We start from the raw sequence: 23,851 nt of genomic DNA, 5'->3' as shown, positions 1-23,851 counted from the left end.
AAGAGGAGTGTGGGGATTTTAACACCTGCCAGGGATGGAGCATCAGCTGGTTCTTCTCTTAAGTAATCCACCACTCCATTCACAAACAGAGAGAACAGCGTAGGAGCCATGACACATCCCTGGCGTACACCCCTCTTCACGGGGATCTTCTCAGTTAATTCCCCTTGGGTACCCCACCTGATCCTGGCATAATTCCCCTCGTGGAGATGCACAATTAAACTCAAGAGGGGACCAGGAAACCCCATGTTCTCCAAAACCTCCCACAGCCTCTCACGTGGTACCAGGTCAAAGGCCATCCTAAGATCTATGAAAGCCAGGTATAAACTACCTTTGTTGATAGTAACCGACTTCCAATAGATCGCGGAAAAGCGAAAGACCTGGTCCATCGTGCCCACCTTTTGGCGGAACCCTGCTTGGAGATGCGACAACACATGCATTTCTTCCATCCAGGTGCCGACCCTAGATATAATTACCCTGCCAACCACCTTCTGTATCACATCAATCAAACTGATTGGTCTATAGTTGGCAGGGTCGTCTCTGGCACCCTTCTTAAAGACCGTGATTACCTCCGCTCCCTTCCACGAGACTGGGACGGGGTAACCATGGGAGATGAGATTCATTATTTTTGCAATGAGTTTAGCCCATAACTCTGGGGCCTCCATAAGGAGATCTCCAGGTATCCCATCTGGGCCTGCTGCTTTCTTGGGGGTAAGATGACTAATAGCTAGCAACACCTCGGATGGCAAAAAGGGTTCCCTAACCGGGAGCATGGGGTGGGCGCTGGGGGCATAAACAGAAGGGGCAAGGGGAGTTTCTGACCCACCATAAATTGAGGAAAAATGGGAATGCCATTGCTGACCTGTTATGTGGCTATCTAAAGGGCGAGAACTGTTCAACCTGGCTTTGTTAATCAGATCCCAAAACAGCAAGGAATTCTTTCCTTGGGAAGCTGTCTTGAGGTCTTGCCAGCGTTGTTCTTCCCAAACACGTTTTGCTTGCTCCAAGGCCCTTGCGTATTCTTTCCTGGCTACACTAACCCGGAATTGATTCTTGTTACGCAAGGCAATTCTAATCTCATTTCTTGTAGCTTTACAATGTGCCGTGTACCAGGGACTGTTAGATATAGCTTTATTTTTAACCCTGCCACCACACTTATCCCTATTATTTCCTTTTAAAAGGAAAAATTCCCCAACTTTCTCCGTTAAACTATTGTACGCCTGGACAAAAAGCGTGCCCTGCACAGTGGCTAGATCCTGATCAAACACCACCATTTCTGTACTCAGGTCTTCAACGTACGCCCTGATTTTTGTCAAATTGTGAGCCTGCGACTGAACCTTCTCCCACTTCAGTCTTCGATTTCCCTGAAAAGGTATCACCTCCTTAGTAGATCTCGGGTGCGATATCCTCCCTGTGGTATTCCGCCTCCCCCATCTTATCGACATGCATAAGGGATTGTGGTCACTATCCTGTGAGGGAGTCACCACCATATCTACCAAGTCGCACCATAATTTCACGTCTAATAAGATGTAATCAATTCTTGATGGGCTGCTTAACCTATTAAAGGTCATTGCCCCATCAAGGTCAGAAGGGGTCCTGCCATTGAGAGCCCTAAGGTTATGTTCTACAGTAAGGGAGTTAATCTGTATAACCTTAGATGACCATTTCTTGATTGGGGCCAAAGACAGGGTCGGAATACCCCATCTAGAGTCCACTTCCTCTATACCCAAGGGATCGTCGCCTTCTAGTGGTTCAAAGGTACAATTAAAATCTCCTCCCACTATAATTTTAGAGGAGGGGGGGCAAGTAGCCAATGCCTGGTCTAAAATAGATATGGTACTTGAATTTAAGTCCCCTGTGATACCTCTTGCATAGACATTAAATAGGTCAAACCTACTATTTCCCCCCATAAATGAGATATGTTGGATGTCGCAACATCCGGAGTCATAAGTAGTTACTTTCAAGTTCAGGGCGATCTTGATCCATACATGCAGACCCCCAGCTGGTCTACCCCTACCCTTACTCAGGGCAGGTATGTAAAAAGTGGTATATCCCGATTTATATAATGGAGAAACACTCCATGTTTCCTGAAATATACATACATCGAATTGATCGATGAAGACATTCCATTCAGGCAAGACCAACTTCCTTTGCAGACCAGCCACATTCCAAGAAACTAGGTGTAAGCCTTCATTGTCTATCAAATGCAAATCTGAGGGGGTAACTACAGGCCTGTCCAAGTCCAACCTGGTTTAAATATCTTTGGGTTCTGGTTGGACTGGGTGGACTATCGTCCAGGGGATTTCAACACTATTGTCCAAGGGGGTAGAAAGAGGGGTGGATACATTCCCGCCACTAGCAAATCCCCTTGTAATTAGTAGTCCTGTGATTGCAGGAACAGCTCCGTGGGCTTCCAAACTCCTCTCACAAGCGGTGTTCTTGGGGCTAAGTAAACCTATTGACCCCCCGCAGCCCTGGTGGGGCTTTAACCTTCAATCGCAATCAGCCAGGCTAGAAAGGGCTTCAAACCTGTTCGTTAACACTAAAGGATTAGAAGGCTTCACAATGACACCTCTATTATGGTTCCTATTAAATCTAGGAGGGATATAGTGCCACCTTAAAAAGTCAGGAGCGTAGGGGGTGTGTGAGGGGCCCGAAAAGTAATTCGGCCTAAATGTGCCTGATGGGATAGGCAATAGGGAGGCTTGCTTAGATAAATCAGAAAGGGGAAACACCGATGATCTAGGGTAAAAATAGGTTAGCGCACGAGGAACAATGCCATTACTACCTATTTCAGGAGGCCACTCCAGAATATACTTAACTACACGTGGGTCTCTAAAATTTACTACCACGATGTCTCCCACAATGTTTTTCGTCGTACCACCCAACCAAGGGAGACGTCTCACGTGTAAAATCTCACCATTGAAGTTCTCCTCGATAGGTCTATAATTACTGAGCCAGAACATGGTTTTGTTTTTTAACTCGCTAAACCCTTCTCTTTTGTCAACTGTTAAAGGCGGAACCCCCGTCAAAACAACCACCAAGGGTACAGCTTCAGGGGGCAGATCAACTTGTGGCATGTACTTTGATGCAGGCAAACCATTACTAGAGCTTTCCCTATTTTCCCGCAAAGTGGTTGGGGCAAGGTTAATCCCCCCTCCCTCTATGTCGTCCCGTATATACACACTCTGAGAACCCCCACTCGACGACGGCACAGACACACACTGTGACACTGCCAACAAATTAGACGGCTCTCCCGTATCCTGGGGAAGAGTGGAGAGGTGAGGATGGCAGATAGGTACCACCGCTGTAACATCAGTACCACTACCAACACCCGCCTTCCCCTGTCCTGTTATTTGATTGGTTTTCTTACTTAATATAGCTTCTAGGTCAGCGAGTTTTTTCTCCACTCTTAATAAGCTTTCAATTAGTGGTGAGATGAGGGACTTAATCACCTGGCCTAGAACATCCTGGCAAACAACCGAAGGGGAAGGAGATGACAAAGGGGCGACAGGAGTGAAGCCTGGTGTTATGGTGGGCAATTCAGGTTCCAGAGCAACAGATGTCGATGGAGGAGGAGGGTTAGGAGAATTAGTTGGTTCGACTCCTGACCCTTTAGATAAATTTAAACCTTTCGGTTCGTGTTTCCCAAACTCAGAGTAATTATGCTTAGGTTTAGCTGTAACTCCCCCTTTCTTGCATCTTCTCTTAATGGGGGGTGGCCCATAAATCTTAACCGCTTTAAGTGGCTTAGTGAACTTCTTAACCTGTTTACCAAGTACTTGTCCACTACTAGTTATATCTATAGGAGGGTCAGGATGAACACTAGCAAGGTTCTCTTGAATGGGCTGCTCTAAAGGTAAAGAAACTGAAGTAAGAGCAGGTTCCCTTTGCAAGCGGGGATCACACGGTGGTGCAAAAGGATCAACTACTGCGCCAACACTATCGACAAGCCGGGGAGCAGCCTGCAGATTCAAGTTATCAGAAGACCTAAGCTTCAAGCTTTCTATTGAGCGACGACGCTCAGATCTCCTTTTGTCCATGCTGTTATCCATTTCCTCCACTCTTAGCGCCTTTTTAAAATAAGTGTCCAGAGGGCCAGCTGACATAACTTTCGTCTTCTGCTCTACGATGCTAATGGGGGTATTAGCCATATTAGCCATTTGGTTATTACACATTAAAGTTTTAAACAAGTATAATACTTGCACCTTCTTCGGAGATAGACAGTAAACTTTAATAGCTACTGAGAAGGTAAGTTATGATTCTATTAAGGACACGGAGGTGATGATTAGCCCACCCAAAGTTCACTTTGATAATGATCATTCCCACCCTGAAAGATCTACATGTCATAAACCAGGCAAAGAATTCATGGATTTCAGGCTCAGGAACAACTATTATTTTGTGATATGCAAGTTTCTTTGATGGGGTGCTACTGCACTGTAATAATGGCAAAAAACAGGATAACACTGTTTACCCTAACTCCTCACAAGCGCAGAGCACAATATGTTGATGAGGAGTTTGACTGATGCTCCACATGTGAAGAACACTTCGCGTGAAGGAGGACACGACTTTATGAAGGCGAATAGTGGAAGGAGTTTGACAATTGGAGGCCTGTTTTTTCCCTTTTTTCGTGGAAAGTGTGAGTTGCTATTCAGAGAAGTCAATTTGGTAACTGCTGCGGAGATAATAAAGTGAGGAAAGCTAATGTATAAATCCCACCCATGCTTTTTTAACAAAATCAAAGTGTTCCTTCTCTCTAGCTTGGAAACGTTACTTTTCCATAACCAAGAAACAGGGACGGATAGCAGTTGTCATGCCTTCTGTTTCTCAGTTACAGATCACGACTGTTCACCGGGATACCTTAATTGCTTCTCCAGAGTGGGGACTCTAATATCCTCCGACATAAACCACTCCTTTATACAACATGAAGATCCCCACATCTCGCACTCGTATCCCCGGCCGTACCTCCGGCACCGGACTACCTTGCCCGCTGCATCCGTTTTCCTCCAGGGAGACCTCGGCCATTGTTATAAGCAGACTCAGTAGGTCCAAGGTTCGCAACCAATTCAAATCTCGCGAGATGAGCGAGGGCGCTGGGATATGTAGTCCACTGCTGTATGGAAAACGTCCCACCTGGAGGCCTGCTACAGCTAGCTGTGCTCGGTGTTAAGAAAGAGAGGAAGGACGATCATGCGCTGTCAGAACTAGAGTGCTAACTTCTGGTTGGGGACATTACCTTACCCCAGAAGCAGCGGAATGCGCATCCCGGCGGCCGAACTGATCTCGCGAGATTTGTTGGGTGTTGAATTTGGAGTGTTGAAGAGTCCTGTTTCTATACCTACGGCAAGGGGCTGGGTCTGTCGTTGTCAGGGTGATGGAGACGCCGAATGAGTTGGGGCTGCCGGTAAAGCGGGGCAGCGGAATGGAGACAACGGACCCGAGAGAGGTGTCCATGCACAACATTAGCAAGGACCTGACGCCAAATGAGTTGGGGTCCCCGGAAAAGCGGGGGAGCGCAATGGAGACCACGGACCAACCCCCTGACTATAGCCCGAGAGAGGTGTCCTTGCACAGCATCAGCAAGGACCTCTCGGGGTCTTACCAGACCCAGAATGAGTTGGAGTCGCAGGTACATCGGGGCAGCGCAGTGGTGACCACGGACCGACCGCCCGCCTATAGCCCGAGAGAGGTGTCCATGCAGAACATCAGCAGGAACCTCTCGGGGTCTTACCAGACACATCATGAGTTGGGGTCCCTGGAAAAGCGGGGGAGCGCAATGGAGACCACGTTTAGCCCGAGAGAGGTGTCTATGCACAGCATCAGCAAGGACCTGACACCGAATGAGTTGGGGTCCCTGGAACAGCGGGGGAGCGCAATGGAGACAACGGACCGACCCCCTGTCAATAGCCCGAGAGAGATGTCCTTGCACAGCATCAGCAAGGACCTGACGCCGAATGAGTTGGGGTCCCTGGAAAAGCAGGGTAGCACACCGAATGAGTTGGGGTCCCCAGAAAAGTGGGGGAGCGCAATGGAGACCGTGGGCCGACCCCCCGACTACTGCCCGCCAGAGGTGTCCATGCACAGCATCAGCAAGGACCTCTCTGTGTCTTACCAAACGCCCCATGAGTTGGGGTCCCCGGAAAAGCGGGGCAGTGCAGTGGAGACCACGGACCGACCCCGCTTCTATAGCCCGAGAGAGGTGTCCATGCACAACATCAGCAAGGACCTCTGGGTGTCCTACCTGGGGAAGGTGTACGACCTGACACCGCTTGCAGCCCAGCACTCCGGTAAGGAAGGAGGCTGTTTCTTTGTTCCTAGTGTCGCCAGACAAATTAGTTTGTTCAGCACTCAACATGATCAAACTTCTCCTAATCCACCAGTCACCCCCTTCCCCTTCCAAAAGAACATCCCCTCTACCCACACTTCGAACTTTTACAGGTGCATGGAACTTGGAATCTCTTTTAGCAACTTTGCTGGGATTGTTTAGTTGTACTCCATCACCTGTAGAAAATTGACCCTCCCTTACATGATGTGGGTTATCAATTCCAATTTTAGAAGAAAAGGAGTGTGTAAAAGTCCATGCATGATTTGTCTTTCCAAAATTCAAAGATTAATACTGTTCATTCCTTAATTATCATGAATCCATTAAAAAAATAATCACTTGGGAGTCTTGTGTTTCTCAATGAATCCCCAAAATTGTACTCAATCAATGCTTATCATCAAAAGCAGTCAACGCAGCCCACTCACTGCGTTTCGTCCCTACGGACATCATCAGGGCGTGCTCTCATTCCTAACGAGGTGTCCTTGGAGACCTTCTGACTGCTGCTCATCCAGTATCCATCTAGTTAAACTAGATACACCAGTTCTTTAATGTGATTGTAGCCACCTCTGATAGCCCACCCACGATGCTCCTTGCCTCAGTTGATGTCCTCCCTAAGCCCGTAAAGGACAGTCGGTACTGGGCTTCCCACCAGCCAATATCCCTGTTGAACATCGATCTAAAGTTATTTACAGGAATCCTGGCTGCTAGATTGGGACCATTGATGCCGGGCTTGATAGAACCGGACTAAGCCGGGTTTGTGGCAACCAGACAGTGCAGCAACACACTGAGGCTACTTCACCTCCTGGACAAGGCACACCAACAGTCTGTAGAGCGAGTGATGCTGTCTGTCGATGCTGAAAAGGCATTCGACAGGGTGCACTGGCCATTCCTGGAAGCCACTCTGGACTGGTTTGGGGTGGGGAATCGTTTCCGCAAATAGGTCTTAAGTACCTACAGCAGCCCCTCAGCCACAGTACGGTTAAACGGATTCACCTCAGAACCCTTCCGAATAGCACAGGGAACGAGATAGGGCTGCCCGCTCTCCCTGTTGTTATTTGCTCTGTATATGGAGCCTTTGGCTCAGAGAATGCAGGAGAACTAACAGATCACAGGGGTCCGGTTTGGGGGAGAACGACACACCATTAGTTTATACGCGGATGATGTTATTGCCACACTTGAGGCCACCTTGACGTCAGTACCAGCCTTGCTCACAAAGCTAGAGAAGTTCACCGCTGCCTTCCAGGTCAATGTGGCCAAGTCACAGGCTCTGGGTTACTCTTTGCTGCCATCTACCACGGACGCCCTTAGGCAGATCTGTCCAATTCAATGGGACCAGAAATCCATACCGTACTTGGGTATAAAGCTGGCGAACTCCATCCAAGACACAATCACTTTAAACTACACCCATCTTTTGACACAGACCCATTGGGACCTAGGTCGCTGGTGACCATTTGGCCTTTCTTGTTTGAGCAGGGTGGCAGCAATCAAAATGAATGTGCTCCCGAAAATACTATATCTTTTCCAAACACTGCCTGTGGAGCCTCCTCCTGGAACTTTGAAGCAACTCCAAAAAGAGTTCCTCTCTTTCGTCTGGGCAGTTTAAAAAACCCAAAATGAGCAAGGACTTGAGTTATAGACCCCCAGGGGAAGGTGGCCTAGGGATCCCCAACTTAGATCGTTATTTCAAGGCCACTCAGCTGTAGGCTCTGTTGGAGTGGTCCCAAAGCAAGTCTGAAAAGCACTGGCTATTCATGGAATGCGCCCTGGCGGGCCAGTCCCTGTGGAAGATCCCCTTTATTCATAAAACTCAACCCCCCCCCTTCCTGGGCTTTACAGGTCACCCATCATGCGGGCAACTCTGAAGGCCTGGGACGCGACAGCCACACGAAGCGGCCTTACCACTTTTCCGTCGCCAATCATGCCCATAACTAACAATCCGAACTTTACCCTGCATCTCAACCTGATAGCCTTCAAACATTGGGACGGTGAAAGGCACAGATCGATTGGCCACTTCGATGTGGAGGATCCCTTGTCCTTTGAGGACCTGCGCTCTGACTTTGCCCTGCCGGAAACTGAGCGAAATCACTTCCAGCAGATACATCACTGGGTGATGCAACCCTCGACGCGCCAAGGGGCAGAGAGATTGCGCACTCCTTATGAGAAATGGTTACTCTCCAAACAGTCTAGTAAACGTCTCACAGAACTTTACCATCTCTTGTGGCCTCCCGAACAGCTGGCTAAATCCGCAGGCCCGAGGCACTGGGAGGCAGAGTTGGGGCGGACATTCTCACCGAAGGAATGGAGGGGACATCTTTTATCGGGCTGGACACTCGGCTTGCCACATCTTCAGCATAGAAACTGCCACCAAGATAGTGACCTATTGGTATCTCACCCCCCAGACTGCACAAGGGCGATCCCAGCCACTCCCCGGGGTGCTGGAGACAGTGCGGGTCAGGGGGCACACTGACCCACTTCTTGTGGGACTGTCCAATGCTTATGTCATACTGGGAACAGATCCTTAATGAGGTCGATAAGCACTTTAACACTAAGATACTATGTTTCCCGGCATATGTTCTCTTTGGCCTCAGGCTTACATTTTCCCTTAATTCACGCAGGGGCAGGCAGATGGGAATCGCCCAGGGTGTGGCCCTGCAGAATATATTGTCTCACTGGGGCACAGACCAGACTCCCACTCTCCAGGGGTGGCTACATAGGTTGTGGTACGTGCTGGGCATGGAACGCATTTCCCTTTCACTCCAGGGAGAAGGGGCTTCCGTTGCAGATTTGTGGCGCCCTTTTATTGCACTGCTGAGCTCTGATTTTTCAGGAGCTCCCCTGCCCCAGATATTAGCGCATACTGCGACTCCCCATGCTGTCACAGGACCCAGCCCAGCCCCCAGCGACGTGAGACACCACACGACAATCCTGGCCTTTCCCTCCTGTGGTGCGAGGTGTGGTAGAGATGAGGGGCACGAAATAAGGTGGGGAGGGGAGAAGCGGGGCAGGGGGGAGTTGGTATTTTGTTTTTCCTATTCATACTATGCCTTATCGCTCTACACACTTATTTGGCTCACAGCATGGGCATTGTATTGTTTAACGCATTTTGTCTTTCTCAAATAAACAGATTTAAACCTAAAGAAGATGCAAACCTGTACTATTGTTGTACTGTTCAATAAACTAGCCAAAATTGAGAACCCCATCAGGCCTCCTAGATTCTGTTTCTGCCATCCCTCCGACAATACTATGAACACTTCTTGACATCCCACAATGCCAGTCATATATGGGATCACAGTAACAGTCAATCCCAGCAGATCTATGTTTCCAACCTATGCCTGCCCAGGATCATAAACTTTAAACTAGAAATCTCAGAATTGACATCCCAGTTCAGTAACCAGCTTTGAGAGCTATGATCATAAGAACTCTCAAAGGGGCATGTATAGCTGTTCAAAGCTTCCAGCTTACTGAAAATCAAAAACTCCACATCCATCGCTCACACTTCTTTATCCGTTATGGTGCTAAACGCTCCTCCGTTAACATGATAAATCAGTGGGCATCACTCATAACATGGGAACACTTACCACATAGGTTCAATATAAAATAATACCTTTCTAACTACATACCCTACACGATGTAGCATGATACCTGTGTAGGTAAGTGCTTTAGTGCCCCACATAGGGATAGTAAGCATTGTATAAATGTTACAGTACAAAATAATACATGTTAAACACCTCTGAATTTAAATGTAGAATAGATCGACACAATAAGATATAAATGCATGGAGAATAAACAAGTAGGGGATGTGAATATACACAGAATAAACACACACGTTGTATTAATGTAAGTATTATCAATACACCAGGTCTCCAAATGTACCGATGACAAACACCCAAGGATTGGCATACACAAAAGGTAAACTCCGGTTTATTCGAATATACACACAGGCACCTAAGTGGCCATAATACTTGTGAATTTGAAGGAAAGTGAGAGTAACACAAATACACAGACATGCAGCTAAAGACGCAATAATATTCAATGTCCTGAACTGCATCTAGCGGTGTCGTGTTGTGTTCATGGACTTTGCTGGGCACTCAAGGATCTGTATTCTTGGAGCTCATGAGGAAACTTGAAGAAGTGGATGATCTTCACAACTCAAAATTAAAATGATGGGAGGTGCACTCCCCTGTCTGCTGTTAATCCACAGATGTAAAAAAAAAAATCACAACCCTGTCTGCTGTCAATCCACAATCGTACAAATAAAGACCCTCTTTTGTGAATTTCAGGGAATGTGTTACTGAAGCCTATCATTGAGGCAGCTGGGAAGGACATCAGCCACTGGTTTAATCCAAAGACCAAAGACGTGAGTACATTTATAGGATGTATTAGTGTGAGCTTGATGGCACCATACAGTTCACCAGCACAAAGCCACTACTGGTTTTGATGCAAACTCCAGTTATCCCAGTCCAGGTATTCCTCAGTCGAAAGGTCTACTTGGTAATGCGGTCTCTTCTGTGCTTTGGCAGCAGGAATGTTTAGCACCAAACAAAGTAAGCTTCTCTTTGTAAAGTTCATTAGCAATTGTGTTATATAGGAAGGTTATTATCTCAAATCTAACTTAACACTACTGTGCTGTGTGTACTCAAACCTAAAATAGACCTAAAACAATCTTTATTACACAGTGGCGGACGCCACTTTGTATTTATAGTTGGCACCTAGTTACCATAGACTTAATTTTTATGGTTTGCTAACAACTTTAGCGCCTTTTGACAAATCTTCATGAACCTTTCCCAAAAAATGTTCATTAACCTCAGCTCCTTCCTTGAAAGTTTCAGAGTAATCTGTCAAGCAGGGGCCAGGAAAAAAGGGGGAGGGGATCCAAAAATGCCATGTCCCCATTCAATTTCCATAGGGATTTTTGAACAGCGCTAAAACCCAAACGGCTGAACATAATTTTACCAAATTTGGCAAAAGCTAGATCTTTAAACGGAAAACATGCTTTCTGTGATTTGGCGTGAATATGCTCAGTACTTTTTGAGAAATGAAGGTTCAATATGTATGTATAACTGGACGGTTGTGTCCGCAGGCTCTTGTGAGAGTCTTGCAACTTTAAATAATAGAGCAGTCTGATTAGCTGAGAGGGCTTTCTTTCCCATTGGCTGTTTTGCTCTTGCAGAAGTGAGAAGCTCCCATGAGTTTTGGGGGGAACTTGGGCTCTGATTGGCTGGACATAACTTATGGAAAATGTTGCAGCCACCATTTCCAGACACTTTGACTCGTTTCCCATGTCCTGGAACCCCAAAACAAAAAGTATAAGGGGCAGGGTAGGAGTACCCTGACCACCTGAACCTTGTGGTGGGATCCCAGAAGACCCCCGACCCGGGGCCAGAATTATAAAAAAAAAAAAAAAAACATTTTTTTGGATTGCACAGATTCTGCAGGAGTCAGCAGGATCTCACTCTCCAGTACCATAGGATTCAGGGGCTGTGGCGGCTCCCACAAAAGCCCAGTGGGAGAGTAAAATCATTAAAAAAAGACCAGGTTGGAGCGTAACTGTCTGTGATTGTTTGGTGGCGTATGGGCGTTTGGCCCTGCAGCTAACCCATGCCAAAGCCCATGCGTGGTGGGGCATTGGCTTCCCTCTGAGGGTTTGGTGCAGGGTCTGGCCCTGCGGTCAACTCCATGCTGTGCACAGCCTAAGGCTGTGCCACGAGGGGCATGCTACCCACAGGGGGGTTGTGTGCACAGCCAGACCCCGCGGCCTTCCTCACGCCATGCATGGCTATTAAAAAAGGCTAAAGTGACGTTGCATTTAGGTATGATAATAATACCCTACGTAGCATTTAAAAAACCCTCTTAAATCCACTGAAAAAACAAAGGTTAAAGTGTCCTTATAGTCAGGTGACACTGTCAGTTTAAACTTAAAATTTTAAACTAGAAACAAAACTGAAATTCACCAGCTATAGCTTTTTTCAAGTAACAATAATTTGCGCCCTCGCCATGCAGTGCTTACGACCTAACATAATACATGACACCTTCTATAACATCTTTGATAATATCACTGATGACATCTGAAATGACATTATTGATGACATTGGGCATTTTCATTTCAGTGAATAACTTTTCTATAGTTTATTTCTTTAATGTATTTTTAAAAAAATGATATTAAAATAATATTTCTTTATAAAGTCACAATTTCATGAAAACAATAACACAAGACATCTAGGAAAGATTTTTTTGGGGTAAAAACTCAAATTTTTCTGAGATGTGCCACAACCACAGCCATGCACTTTGAAAAAGTTTGGGATGCTAACTTAAGGAAAAAAGTAAGGACTTTATACTGATAGTGCACATGGCCACCCATACATGTTAGAAATCTGTGATGTTTATGTATTTTGCAGATGTGGAAATATGCATCTTTAAGATCTCAAGAACACATCCTAACCCCCTGATGTAGTCGGGTATACATTTAGGCTAAACAGTATTCTTACATTATACTTCCCTTCGAACCCTTAAAGTAAACCGGGAAAACCTCAGTTTCACTTACTTTTTGATCACAAAGGTGCTAATTACAAATGGATGAGTCTCATTGGTACAAAGGCGTCTTAGATGGAGAGATAGTTTTCAAACTTTGCCCTCATGCTTCAGATTTCGACATCTTTATGGGCCCCAAGCAGAGTGGTTTCAGAGAATAGCAGGTTTAAAATCCTTCCTGTGTTTGCAAGCAATTATCAGAACCAAAAAGACCAATGCATTACCAGACCATGACTATAACCATGGGCCGTTTACTCAGCAGTAGAACTTATCACCTGATTGGACTCTGTCATCCTTTTTTGTAATACATCTGGGAAATCCTATCTGTCTTCATGAGGTCTTTTTTTAGGTCTCACCTAGCGTTGCAGCGCGCATGCGCTGCTCGCTCTGCGAAGCATATAGTAGTAGGGTAGGTTTCAGAAGTGGAGTGGAAGCCCCGCCCCTTCTTCCCATTGGCTTGCATCATCGTTCATGCTAAACGCTGGCTTTTGATTGTAAATGAGGCTTCTTATTTCCTCCTTGTTACCGCCCTGTCTCCTTCTGGGACGGCCCTTCCGGACTGGATCTTTTGTTGGCGGCGTTACACAGTCTACTTCATTAGTCCGGACGCACTATATTTTTTCACAATACTGACAGCTTGTTTAAAATGCGCCTCGGGCGCTCTCTTACCTCTTCCTCGGACCCCAGGTGGCGCATCATCCTCCTGTCACCTTCTCCCTCGGGCGTCCCCGGGGCTGTCCAACGTGTCGCCATTACTTCATGTCAAAATAACCAGTGGGGAGAGGCCGCATTGGCAAAGTAGGGGCGAGAGGCTGGCGGCAGAATAACAGAGACCTAATCGGGAAACACAGTGGGGCCGAGCTTGTCCTTTATTTTTTTCATATCTCCTGTCTTCTCATATCAACTATAATTTCATCTATTTCCCCATCTTCATCTATTCACCTCCTTAACCGTCATTTGTATCACCCTTCTTTCAGTTTAGGACAACGGGGTTGAAATAAATGTTGAATGGACTTTTCCAAAGCACTATTGCAAAATGCTTCGTGGGGACTGAGCAAATGCGTTGCTTGGTGTGCGTTGATTTAAAGCAGTCACACACCAGTCTGAATAAAGATGGCTGACTTTGCAGCCGCACCACATACGTATTGCGGTGAGCCGACGCTAACTCTGTGGGTGCAGCTGGTAAAACTCCTCCCATTCGTTGTTTGATTGACGGGCAGGTAGCTCCTCCTTGGGCCTCCATGAGAGCTCGAGCTTGAGATATCCCACAGCAGGTTAGATGCGGTGTCCGTCTAATGTTTCACAAAGGACGTTTTCTGGGAGCAGGAAGGGCTCCCCTTAAACAGAGTAGCATTCCATGGGGTGGGGCGGTCTCTATCGATAGCTGATTACTTGTGTTCTCTCTCTGTATGTTGATTTCATTGTATTCATTATTGCTTATTAAATATTTTTAATAAGCAACACCCACATGAACACTCATTTGCAATGCAATAGGTCGCGCATTTACACAAGTTTAAGCTATTGGCATTATGTAAATGACAATGCCTTTTATTTATGTTTTAAAAACAAAAATAAAAGGAATTGTTATTTACAATGTCAATAGCTCAAACTCGCCTAAATGCGAGACCTGTTGCATTGCAAATGCTTGTTCTCAAAGCGATGGAGAGTCTCCCACAGGGATTTATCATAATGCAGAGTAGGGCATTCACACTCTCCATCTTCATGGCAGTTGCTGCCATAGAACTTGTTAGAAACTGCATGAGTTTTCTTACCCTCCTTTTCAGGAGGTACCTTTGAAGATGGAGAATTGGAGTGACATTACCGTGCAGTAGACACTAGGGGGCCTATGAGGATGGCAGGTGGATTGCCCCTGCTGGGCTGGCGGTAGCCACCACTGGCCCGGGTGCAGAAGAATAGTGGTGCTGGGTCTCAAAGATGGCTGATGTGTTTGGATGAGTCCTTGAGATAGGTACGTTAAGCTTTGCAGTATCTCTCCCCATGGTGTTGTTGAATGTTGTAATGACGTCTATAGGAGAACCTCTTGCAGGATGAGAATTGGAGAGAGTTAGGGAACACTGCGTGAGTAATCCAGATGGGACTGATTCTGTAACTACCTATTTAGATGGGAAGGAACTGCCATATTTCAGAGGAGCTGTGAAGTTGATGAAATGCCATCATATCTCCCCCATAATCGTATGGCCTCACACAGTGGTACAACTTGACACTGGGGCACATGCTGCACATCTTTATAATGCGGAAGATTGTGCAGTGATACACATAAAATGAACAGGTAGGAGGGTGTCTTGTAGCTTTGATAAACTAGACAGCATCTATAGACCTACATGCAGCATACCATAAAGCACCTTTTATTAAGAGGGATCAAAGGTGCCTGCTAATGCTTATGAGGTACAACAAGATTTGCAATCAGAGCTTCACTTACAAGGTGTAAAGGGTGGAATGAGTTGAATTATGCAGGCCACTCAGAACACCCTGCCACAACCTAGACCGGAGGAATTGCTGGTTGAGTTAGAGCAGATTCCACTGCTACAGTGCAGACCCAATCAGATGTTAGTGCCACAGACCCAATCAGATGGTAGTGTCAAACGCCTCGGAGCACTGACCTCTCCCCATGTTAATCTGCACAAAGCCCCTAGAACACTATCAGCGTTCACATGAAAGTGAGAAATGGTGTTTGAAATTGTCTTCTGCAAGAAAGCATAAAAACATTAAAGAAATCTTAGTAACTGACCTGGCATAATTTCAGAGCGGTTCTCATCACAAACACTAGGCAGCTGGTCTGGCACAAGCCGCCTTCGAAAGGGGCCTTATGGGCCAGCGCCATAACAGCCGCCAACAAAGCTGGTTTGGGCCGCTGCAGCACGCCCAACAACAAAGGGGGGGGGGGGGGCGGTTGTTCCTGCCCCCCCAGGCTAAAAATGCACGAGCACGTTGGTGTAAAAAAAAAAACTGGGCCAATGGAGGACAACGCGTTTAAACCCCCCAATGAGGGGATGCCACTGCCAACTGAAGGGGACATGGTTATAAACGCCGCGCTGACCCTGCACAAACTACTTTCTGGAAGTAAGGGCAGCACATGTCATAAATGATTTATGACCTGTCATCTGTTTGGGATTTATGACCTGCCACACTTATGATACCCTGTAAAAAAGGATTTATGGCCCGCCATTAGTGTTGATTTATGGCATGTCACACGTATGATTTATGGTCTTGTCAGAAATGATTTATGACACTGTAATTCTGATTTATGCCCCTGTCATATTGACTCATGACCGGGTACTGTGAGTTAGGAAGGCATGATGCAAAGTGTATTATACATGTAAAATAAAACTCCGGCCAAGATTTCCCACAAGAAACAAAGACACACGTCTGGTGTAAACATTATTCAAAATGTATGCAAGATATGATATGCATGTACAGGTTGAAGTGGCCCTAGTGCTGGGGTTATAAGAAATATAAACAAACCAAGGGATTTCTTTCTTTCCAAATCATTGACTGTTTCAAAGCAAATCCCCGGGTCATGCTTAGACTCAACACGCTTTAGGGAAAATGGCATCTAACACTGAGCACTTCAAACAAGGACTCTGCAAGAGTGTTTACCTATTACAATTCGGTTTCGATTTGTGCTTCTTGCTCTTCTATAGGTTTTAGGATACCTCTTTCCTGACACCGAAGAACATGCCTGGGCTCCTCCCTTTCCGAGAGGGGGTTGTAGCCTGCAATATGACCAGGTTCGTAATGTGAGGAGGTTGCCCCTTGATGAAGCATGCCACCTTCGGGTGGGTGAGGGAAACCATCCTGTGAATGGGATACTCCAGCACTCTTCCTCATATCAGACCCAGGGGTCTATCCAGTGTTTTGGAATTGTGATAGAGGGGAGCTGTCCCCTGCAGGTCTTTAAACCACCTCAGGCCCTTCTTTGTGCATTTAACTTCTTGCTCTGTTGCCACAGAATCAAGGCTTGTGACGATGGGCAGACTGGATGAGCAAAGCCACTGGCAGTGCAGTGGAGCAGAAATGTTGGGTTGGGACAAAAAATAGGCCCTGCACTAAAATAAAAGTGGCACCCAGTAGCAAAGCAGATTAGTAAAAAGTGGCCCACATTTGCAAATCAGGCCAGTTTTGAACTTGTAAAAACCTCTGTAGGAGTATTTTGCAAGGTATGGGAGACTGACCCCTTGTCAATATAACAGGGCCATAAGCTGCTGAAAAAATGTTCCATACACTGGCAGGTCAGACCAGCCCATCAGGCACTGCTTGGTTGCCGTATAGGCCAGTCCGTCCCTGGGTAGCAACAGCAGTCGACGACAGCGTGTTAAATTGATCCTTACAAAGGGCTGCGAACACTCTGCTGTGAGGGAGGCCAGAGGAGTGGTATTCCTTGTCAATTGAAGAGCCACGTTTCAGTAAATAGGTGAAAATTGACCAATATAGCCTTTTGTAGGCTGTTAACGCCTGTTGTTTATGGGACAAGAAGCTCAACTCATCCACACTAGTGAGGGGGAATTAACCTACCATCCTTCCACTAAATTGAGGAATTTCCTCTGGTGTTAGCATTTTTGTTACTGTGACATGTAGTGCAACATGGTGTTTATTTTTAAAAGAAAGAATGATAGTGGTAGCCGGCCCATTCTGGCATCTGGCAGATCCCACTCCTAAAGCACAGATAGTCTTTCTGCCCCTTGGAAGATATATTGGGCATTTACCCCGAATCTGCCCTTTTCAGGATGACAAAAATACACTAGACACCAGTCTTTATCTCCCACCTCTCTACAACACAGGCAGTCTCCCCCCTCTCTTTTTTGGAGTGGAAGATTGGGAAATTTACCCTCTTTATGCCCTCCCGGGGGTGGGGCCAAAGGGTCAGAAAGCATACTAGCCACTAGGGATTCATTTAAAAAAAAAAAAAAAGAGTGGGGTCCTCTTGTCCTGACGATGCGCAGCATCATCCAACTCTAGTACCTAGTCTTTGTGCCCCCCTGGGTGCAGCAAATTGGGGGTTACCAGAAGCACACTAGGCACCAGCGTTTCGGTTTTGTGAAACTAAAATAGAGATAGTATGACTGGGACCAATACATCCTCATATAGGGCCATACCCCCACTCTCCTGAAGCACACAAAGTCTTTCTGCTCTCTCTCCCTGCGGTAGGGCGGATAGGAGGATTTACCCCTAATCTGCCCTCACCAAGGGAGCAAGGTGAGGTGTAGAAAGCACACCATACACTATGTTATGTTATGTTGATTTGTAAAGCTCGCTAATCACCTGAGGGTATCAGCACCCAGGCTCTTGAGCAGTAGTGTAGGCGTATTGTCCCCGCTGAGTTATTCGAAGAGCCAGGTCTTGAGTTTCTTACAGAATCAAGAAGCAAGGAGGAGGCTCTGATGTGATGTGGGAGTTCGTCCCAAATTTAGGGTGCAATGTAGGAGACTGACATCCTCCTGCTGCACTTTTGCAAAGACAGGGGTTCGAATGAGAGTGAGGCTTGAGAGTAGGTGTCTGGCTGGCTGGTGGAAGTGTATTCGGCCATCCAGGTATTCGGGTCCGATGCTGTACAAGGCTTTGTATGTGTGCGTTAGGATGTTGAACAGGCCGTGTTTGTGGATGGGGAGTCAATGGAGCTCTCTGAGGTGGGATGAGATGGGGTACAGTTTGAGGATGCGTCTTACAGCTGCATTCTGGGTGGTCTGAAGTCTCTGTGTGAGCTGCCTGGGCACCCCGCTGTAGAGTGTGCTGCCGTAGTCTAGTCTGCTAGTGATGAGTGCTTGCGTGACTGGTCATCTGGTGTTCTGTGGCAGCTATTTCAAGACCTTTCATAGCATGCTTAGGATGTGGAAGAAGGCATTGCTTACTGCATTGTCTTGTGCCGTCATATTGAGCTTGCTGTCAAGGGTGATTATCAGGTTTCTGGCATGGATGGTTGGTTGGTGTTGGTCTGAGCTCAGTTGGACACCAGGTGGCATCACATGGGTAGATCTTGTTGCCAACGTGCAGTACTTCTGTCTAGTCAGAGCTAAGTTTCAGGTAGTTGGTTCTCTTCTATTCTCCTACCTTTGTCATACAGTTGGTGAAGTTGGTTCTGGTGCTGTTAGTGTTGTGTGTCAGGGAGAGGATGACCTGGGTGTCATTGGCATAGGAGATGATGTTGATGCCATGGGATCAGAAGATGTTGGCATGTGGTGTCTTTTAAATGTTGAAAAGGGTACATGGATACATTTTCTATATAAAAAAAATGTGGCGTGGCCAGCCCATCCTAGTATCAGGTTGCACCTGCATCTCTGAAGTCTCAACAATCTTCATGCCTCCCTCTGGTGGTTAGATTTGGGAGATTTACCCCCAATCTGCCATCTGCGGGTGGCGGTAGAGAGCACAGTAGGCATGAGGGGGCTATATAACAGAAAGTAGCCAGGGATCGCAATTGTTATTTGTGCCCATTCCTTGCACCCTCTGGGCACTTTGCCTTTGGGCGTGTGATGTATTATGAAGAATTTAAAAAAGTGATGCACAGAATGCTTGAATTAATCTCTGCCACTGGTTATTACTCTTTCCGCATTCCAGTCCATTGTAAGTGGCTGAGATTAATTTAAGAGTTCCCGTTTTTGTGACACCATAAGTGTGCTTGGTATGCCCTGATTGCAGGTATGGGGTAACCCCCCCCCCCCATTCTGTCTTCCATATGTGGCCAAACGACTATCTGGTGCCACAGGGTAGGACCTAATGTCAGATGGGCCAATGCTCCACTCTGTTCCTTTTTGGTGCTTGCACCAACGCCCGGTGTCTTGTGCACTTTCTGCCTCCTGTGCCAGGAAGATAGGAGGTGAAGGAACTAAGTGTTAGGAGTGGCAAGCCCGGCAGCCCATTCTGTTTCTCACGTTTTCCCCGATGTTCTGGTGGGCTTTCGGTCTCCTCCCTGCACTGCCCTGGGGTGGGTAGATAGAGAATAAATGCCCCAATCTGCCCACCTAGGGGAGCTGAAAGTCTACCATACTACCAGGGGGGAAAAGTAAGAAAAATAATTTGGTGTGGCACTGGAACATTTTGGCATCGGGTCCACCTTGGCATACTAGACTGTATGTCTGCCCCAGGAGAGGCAGAATGGTGGAGGTTTACTCCCTCTGTGCTAGTCTATACATCAAACCTAAGCCACAGACAATCCCAGTTTCCTCTCACTTACCCTGGAGAATGGCTGCAGTATTCAGGCTATGGTTCAAAAGACAACCAGGGGACCCTGCCAACAATGGGCATTTTTTAACTCTAGCAAGCCATGGGAATCCAGAGTGTTTTGGCTATCATTAATCCTAACACATTTCCTTACAGAGAAAGTCCTGTGAAAGTCAAAGTAAAGCTCAAAAACACAATTTTCTCTAAATGTATGCAACAGAAAACTCTGGCTCTTTCAGCCAAAGGCCAAAGTCTTACCACCCTGTGTTGCAACACTCACCCCAATTTAAATACAGCCTCCTAAGTGTGGGTGTACCTAACACACGTCAAATCGGACCAAAACTTTAACCACCTAAAGGTGCTTTGACTGGTTCCTGTTGCAGCCAATAGGTCCACCAACACAACTGGGTCCTATTTTTTTGGGATGAAATGCGTGAATGCTGGATGGCAAAACATTAGTGAATTCCTGAATATTCAGAAACTTTTCCTTTGAGAAATGTGAGGAAAAGCTATAATTTTAGCCAGAGTTTGATGTTTGCAGGGCCTTCTAGGTAAGAAAAACTGGTGGATCCATGTAAGACACAACAACATGGACTTCCCCAGGTGTCTTTTCTCAGAAATGTCTGGGGCTGTAAGGTATTTCTAGGTGCCGGCGGGCATTGAGGACAAATACGCAGCTACCTACTTAGCCAGAAACACTGAAATTCCAAGGAAAATTCTTGATGCCGCCATGTTGCATTTTCCAGCAATGGGCAATTGGCTCAGAAACATTAGTGGGGTACTGGTATATCAAGGGAAGTGAAGGAATGCTGGCTCGTAGGATCCTTGTAAATCCACACAGATTCCAGAACTTTCCTTCTCACAAGTGTGAGGAAAATGAATCTGTAATTTTAGCCAAAGTTTGATATTTGCAGGGCATTCCGGGGGGAAAAAATGTGGTGGGCTTCACTTAAGCCACACCACTCTCGACTCCTCCAGGTGTCAAGTTTTCAGATTTGTCTGAGGTTAGTTGGTTTCCTTAAGCGCTTTCCTACCATGAACCCATATACTGCAGCTAGCCACTTTGCCAGAAAGATTAAAATTCAATGGCATTTTATTCCGATTGCTACTGGCCTATGGCCGCGGCCTGTTACATGTGCTTACGAACTGCCGGGAGCTTTGCCTCTGGTTCAGTTGAATGTGTGGTGCTGCACTGCGGGCCCTCGGGCTCCATAGCGGCCGGCCCTGGTGGTTGTAGGCCCTTGTCTGTATTTTATTGTGTACCAACGGTTTCTAATAAAAATTTTACCAAAAAAAAAATAAATTCAATGGCATAATCTTGATGGTTTATGAGTAACCCCAAACTCAGAGTCATACAAACAACCACTACTCCTAATCTCAGACTCTGTGGCACATTTCAAAAAGCCTAGCATTCCTTCATATCATTTTAAAGTTCATTAGCTTTCCCATTTATAAAGTCATGCTTGGTCATTCGACAATTAAAATAATCACAAGCTGCAACATAGTTATTGACTCTAGGTATTGTGTGTTTTCAGACAAACACGAATTAGCCCTGTGCCCAAAAGAATTTGACTGATGTAGCTATATGTCATTTTTAGGTCTTTTTACCAGACAGCGCAAAGTGTCTGGTTCCGAAATATAAATTGTGGCCTTGCCAAGAATTTACAGTGGGTAGCACTTAATGGTTCCATGCCCAGCTTGTGTTTGTCCCTGTCCTGGAACAAAGCTTCTTTACCACCATACTTTTGTTTATCTGACTTGTATCCTTCCATTACTCACTTTTATGGAACTATCTGTTTTTATTTTTTGCCAAGAACGACATAAAACTGCGTGGGTTTTCCAGTTTTCTATCTTGTGTGCTTCTCCCAAATGCGAAATATCTGTCCCCAAGGCTCCATGTAGCTCTCTCCCTTGTGCTGCAAGCTCTCTCTCTTCATCCTCCAACCATCCATGTTGCTTTCTCCCCCATGTGTTTCTCCCTGTGCTCCCCGTGTTGCTCTCCCTCACATGCTGTTTTCCCTTTCCCTGCTCATTCGCCATTACTCACCCCCACTCCACCCAAGTTCCTTTTTAAAAATATTTTTGGGAGGTACATGTAGCAAATTACTCCAATTCTTTTTTTTAATTTACTGATCCACCCTAGATCTGTACATAACATTGTTTGATGTAAATCTGTTCAGTTGTATTTGAGGTATTAGAGTTTTAAAAAGTTGCAGAGCAGGCTTTAAAATGTTAACACTTTTGTATGTCTCTGCCATTTGGGTCTCACAAATAATTTGTGAGTCTGGCTATTGAAAATAAAAATGTCACTGAATGAAGGAGCATTTTCTTCACATTCCCTTTCGGATCCACAGGACCAGAATTGGTACCGCAGACCAGAGACATCTGAGTGGCTGCTGAAAGAGAAACATTTAGCATGCATAATAGGTGGTTTGGAATACCCTGAGGGACGCGGGCATACTGCTGGGTGGAAGGGGTAACCTATTAGCATAGTGAGGACTGAACAGTTGAACTTTGTCAGTTAATTTTAGAATTTTGACTATGATAAAACATTTAACTATCTGCAACGGTAAATGTTTGCCTCTTATGGCAATGTCATTTGGATTTCCACAGTCACACGTCAACAGCTGAGGTTTTGCTAACATATCTCCCTGTATTACAGATCAAGACTCATATTGACCCCATGACGGGGTGCTTGAAGTACTACACACCTCAAGGCCGTTTCATCCACATCCCGCCTTCCCTGCCCCGCACAGACTGGGACAACGGCTTTGGCAGGCCTTGGTGGAAGGACAGCTCATACGAGGTGGGAATCTTGTCCACCAAGACGAGGTTCATCCGGGTCATCAATACACTCACGTCACAGGAGCAAGTGTTGGAGGTAAGTTCTGAGGTGCAGCAATAGTTTTGTGATGCAGAGTAAGTGTTTATGAAAGAAAGTTAATCCTAAATCGCAAAGGGTACGTGGATCAAGTGCATTTACTTTCAATCATCTCACATTACTTTAGGGCCTTATTCTCTAAGTCCCTGAATCAGCTGTTGATGAAGCTGCTCTGGGATGACAGCTGAGTGGAGAGTAGCTCTACATATATTAAAACATCTGTATAACGGAGGCGGCCTAATGGTATCAGATGCTGAGTTGAATTATTTGGTGGCCTAACTTTAATTTGTGGGATGATATGGTGACCGGAATCACAACCTGTGCAAGTTCCTATGATCAGGAGGAATGCCACACATTCTCAGAAGAGGCTAGAGCAAATGTATTCCCTGTCATGGTTAAAAGACTCTACTTCATATGAAAATGAAATGATCAGAAGCTTACTTTAGCCATCTCTTCTTGCTCGACACAGCTGTTTGCCACCCAAAGCATTTGTGATGATAGCTAAAGGTATGAATAAACAGGTGGTCATAGAGAGGATGCCTCAGCCTCAGAGTCCTATGAGTTGAACAGATAACCAGGCGCCATAACCAGTCCGTGGCTAATCTAAGTGGGACCTGCACTTACCTGCGCTTCCTTGTGCCCATCCTGTCTCTCTCCCGCCGCCGCATCCTTCAACATTGCGGCCGCCGTGTGGAGGGGGACTTCAATCCCCAGGCTCCAGTGCGCCGGAAGCCGGCGGTGAATTACACGCGCCAGGAGGCGCTTTAAATTGCAGCACGGCCCCCGCGTCGCGGGACAGCGCGCGGGCAGCGCCGGGCTAAGCCTGGGCAAAGGGCGGGACGTCTGTGGCCGTCCGGGGCTGGTAGAGGCTGGGCTTGGCCTCCCCCCTTGGCTGAATGTGGTACGTGGGCCCGGTGTGGAGATAAGACCCAACGGTAACCAGCCAA

The 23,851-nt window shown here is 46.4% G+C and overlaps 2 protein-coding genes across 2 annotated transcripts in view; one reads left to right on the top strand and one right to left on the bottom strand.

Moving 5' to 3' along the window:
* Window positions 1-5,119, bottom strand: part of NAA38 (N-alpha-acetyltransferase 38, NatC auxiliary subunit) — a 33,831-nt gene extending 28,712 nt beyond the window's left edge. Inside the window, exon 1 of the mRNA XM_085639159.1 lies at window positions 4,963-5,119. Coding sequence (XP_085495285.1) covers window positions 4,963-5,022 — 60 coding nt within the window. The 5' untranslated portion in view covers window positions 5,023-5,119. The remainder of the gene's footprint in view (window positions 1-4,962) is intronic.
* Window positions 5,120-5,277: 158 nt separating this feature from the next.
* CYB5D1 (cytochrome b5 domain containing 1) overlaps window positions 5,278-23,851 on the top strand; it is a 38,473-nt gene continuing 19,899 nt past the window's right edge. The window contains exons 1-3 of the mRNA XM_085639157.1: window positions 5,278-6,284; window positions 10,600-10,676; window positions 22,686-22,904. Of these exons, the coding sequence (XP_085495283.1) occupies window positions 5,372-6,284; window positions 10,600-10,676; window positions 22,686-22,904 (1,209 nt within the window). The 5' untranslated portion in view covers window positions 5,278-5,371. The remainder of the gene's footprint in view (window positions 6,285-10,599; window positions 10,677-22,685; window positions 22,905-23,851) is intronic.

The sequence above is a fragment of the Triturus cristatus genome, chromosome 12, assembly GCF_964204655.1.
Source record: "Triturus cristatus chromosome 12, aTriCri1.1, whole genome shotgun sequence".
NCBI lineage: Eukaryota > Metazoa > Chordata > Amphibia > Caudata > Salamandridae > Triturus > Triturus cristatus.
This window is presented reverse-complemented; position numbering and strand designations above follow the sequence as displayed.